At 34.3% G+C, this 3,228-nt stretch overlaps 1 protein-coding gene across 4 annotated transcripts in view; it reads left to right on the forward strand.

The window, feature by feature from the left end:
- wdr7 (WD repeat domain 7) overlaps window positions 1–3,228 on the forward strand; it is a 141,354-nt gene that overhangs the window by 115,630 nt on the left and 22,496 nt on the right. For all 4 annotated transcript variants that reach the window (XM_016440090.1, XM_016440089.1, XM_016440087.1 and 1 more), the window contains one exon: window positions 1,595–1,781. In XM_016440090.1, the coding sequence (XP_016295576.1) occupies window positions 1,595–1,781 (187 nt within the window). The remainder of the gene's footprint in view (window positions 1–1,594; window positions 1,782–3,228) is intronic.

The raw sequence follows: 3,228 nt of genomic DNA on the forward strand, positions 1-3,228 counted from the left end.
GTGTGTGTGTGTGTGTGTGTGTGTGTGTGTGTGTGTGTGTGTGTGTGTGTGTGTGTGTCGGGTCACATGTGCTGACCTCTCCCCCTTCACCCTCCCACACATATTGACCGTTGCCATGGAGACAGCATGTGCCGCTGTTGTGCACTAATAGAGGCCTGCAGTGGAGTGAAGGAGCCCCTCGTTAGAGCTCCGCTGATGGATAGACACATTCAGACACACACTGACCACTTTGGGGTTTGTGTTCAACACCATGTGACCTCAATTCACTGACTTCTGTTGAAAAGGGAGCATTTTTAAGGTTTTCTGATAAACTTAAACTCGGTTTGAATAGCCTTTTCCAGATCCCAGCCCCTAAATGGAGAAAAAAAATCTACATTTATTTGTATTTTTTTGTAATTGTAAAAATATTTTTACATATTTTTTATTTTAAATATTTATTATGTAATTGTTATATATGTATTTCTGTTTTTTTCTTTGTTTTGGTTATTTATTATTTACTTAACTTACTGATTTGCTCGTTAGTTGGTTGGTTAGTGATTTAATTACAATTACAAAATCAAAAATAATCAGGCATACTGGAATTAATGTGTTTAATTAATCAATTAATTTCTAAGGATGCACCAAATGTTCAGCAACCGAAATTGCATTTTGAATAAGCGAAAAAAAACTAATAAATTGTACTGAACAATGATGTGACATGATTAAATAGAGACGCGCACTTATGCAGCAAATGTGTCTGCAGTGTGAAAGCATTTAAAACTGATAATAAATGGAAAGATAATAAATCCAGATTATAGATGGGAAAATAATATTTTTTCCACATTTATATATATATATATATAATTTTTTATATATATTTTCAAATATTTTTTGCTTTTTTAAGTATTTAACTATTCTAACTATTTAACTATTTTAACTATTTTTTTTTAACTTACTGATTTACTCTATCTGGAATTAATGTGTTTTATTTGTGACCCAGAAATAGTGGCAAATCGGAAAGATTTCTTCTTTTTACACCGTACTTTTTCTATACTTTTGTGCAAAAATATTTAACATTTATCTTAAGGTTTTCTTAAGGTTTGGCTCGTCATTTCTAGATCCCAGCACCTAAATGAAAAATATGCATTTTTCCACATTTGCTTTTTAGATATATTATAATATATATATAAATATTATAATATACATAAAATGTGGTTTATTTCATTTTTTACATATTTTTGTTTAATACATAATTTTATATTTAATTTAAAAAATGTGTTTTATTTAAATTGTTTTAATATTTGCTTTCTGTATTTTTATTTACTGAACTTACTGATTTCCTTGTTAGATTTGTTTTTTGTACACAATTCTGTGTACAAAAGTAAGAAAAAACGTTATTAAAAATAAATTTTACTTTGGATTATGTTTGGCTTTAGATTTAGATTTTGACACTCAAATTTCTAGCGTGTTCAGATGCATGTTGACATTATGTTGATGTGTGTAGTAGTGACTGATGCTGTATTAGCTGAGCATCAATATTTCCACCTGCAGACGGTCCTGATAACGGCTCCAGTCAATATGGATATTAATAACCGTCTGTCTCTCTTTCTCTCAGGTAAAGCCCTGACGTTCCTCCTCCTCCAGCCGCCCAGTCCCAAGCTGCCGGCCCACAGCACCATCCGGCGCACAGCCATCGATCTGATCGGCCGAGGCTTCACGGTGTGGGAGCCATATATGGACGTGTCGGCAGTTCTCATGGGTCTGCTGGAGCTCTGCGCCGATGCCGAGAAGCAGCTGTCCAAGTGAGATGCACACTTTTTTACTGTACAACACAAAATCTCAGGGAATTTGGTGTATTTTAGATGAATAAATCAAAAGTTGGGCTGTTAATTAAATCTCAAATCATGAACTTCATCTCCAGAGAGATCTGAGAGTCACCAGTTTCCACCTGTACATTTGAAAAACTACTGTCAGAAACTCAGAGATCTTCAGTACAACCCGTCAAAATAAAAGTTCGGTTTAACTTGAAGAAATTATGACAGAAATATATTAGTATAGTGCAGTACTCCTGGATTTCATAGGGCCCTAAAAATGTGAAGAAAAAATGTAAAAACAAATTGTTATTAAATTGTGTACGCTTTATAATTTCTAATTATTAGACGTGCTTTTTGATTACTAAACTTTACTTAACTATGAAAATGGAATCCAGAAAATTTCAAATGGAAAAAATCTAAATCCAGAAACATTATAACAGAAAGCGGAATTTAAAAAATAAAAATGGATTTCATATCAAAATATGTTGTTTCATGATTTCGATTAATTAGACGTGTTTTTTTTTATTTATTTAATTTAATTTAACCATTAAAAGTGGATCCAGGAAAATGTTATGAAATGCAAATGAAATAAATGATTTATTTTTTATTTTTTTCAAAATAAATAAATAAATAAAATAAATAGTTGTTGAATGGTGTAAGTTTTATGATGTCAGTTAATTAGACATGATTTTTGATTACTATGTTTTTGTTTAACCATTAAAATGGAATTCAGAAAAATTTAAAAGGAAAAACAACAGAATCTAGAAATATTAAAATAGAAAAAAAGAATTTGAGCAAACCTAAAACCGATATCATAAGACCCTAGGTTAGTCTGCAGGGGTTTTGAAACGCTCTCCATAAGCAGCATTGGTTAGTTGTTCAGAGACTCAACGGTCCTGAATCAGTTCTGAAACCCTTCACAGCTGCTTGATGCTTTCTCCAGATTCTCCTCATCGCGCCAGCGTTTCCCCTGACAGATGAGAGGCAGGCTGTAATGCGATTGGAGCCCATTAATATGATGTAATGATGTCTCGTCCTCAGGATGGTGGAGACCTCCAACCGTAAGAGGAAACCCATTCGTCTGGGCCTTCACCTCCGCGCCCAAACGCCCGCAAACCAGCTTACCGTCCAGCCTGACCCGCTCGTTAAGACGAAACCTGACCCAAAAAAAATTTATTATGAGTACAAATATGTCTGCGTGGAGCGCGTGCTAATGCCATTAGAGCCAAATGGCACTCATTTTTCATCTGTGATTACGTGTGGCGTGTATGTGAGTCTTGAGTGGAACGATGATGATGATGATGATGAAGATGATGTTTCTTCTTTGACCTCCAGACTGATGCAGGGCAACGTTATCTGCTTTTGAAACAGCAAATCTGTTTAGCGCCATTCGAAGACCTTTAGTTTGAGAGAGAGAGAGAGAGAGAGAGAGAGA

The sequence above is a fragment of the Sinocyclocheilus anshuiensis genome, unplaced genomic scaffold (genome assembly GCF_001515605.1).
Source record: "Sinocyclocheilus anshuiensis isolate Anshui unplaced genomic scaffold, SAMN03320099.WGS_v1.1 scaffold1151, whole genome shotgun sequence".
In the NCBI taxonomy this organism is placed as follows: domain Eukaryota; kingdom Metazoa; phylum Chordata; class Actinopteri; order Cypriniformes; family Cyprinidae; genus Sinocyclocheilus; species Sinocyclocheilus anshuiensis.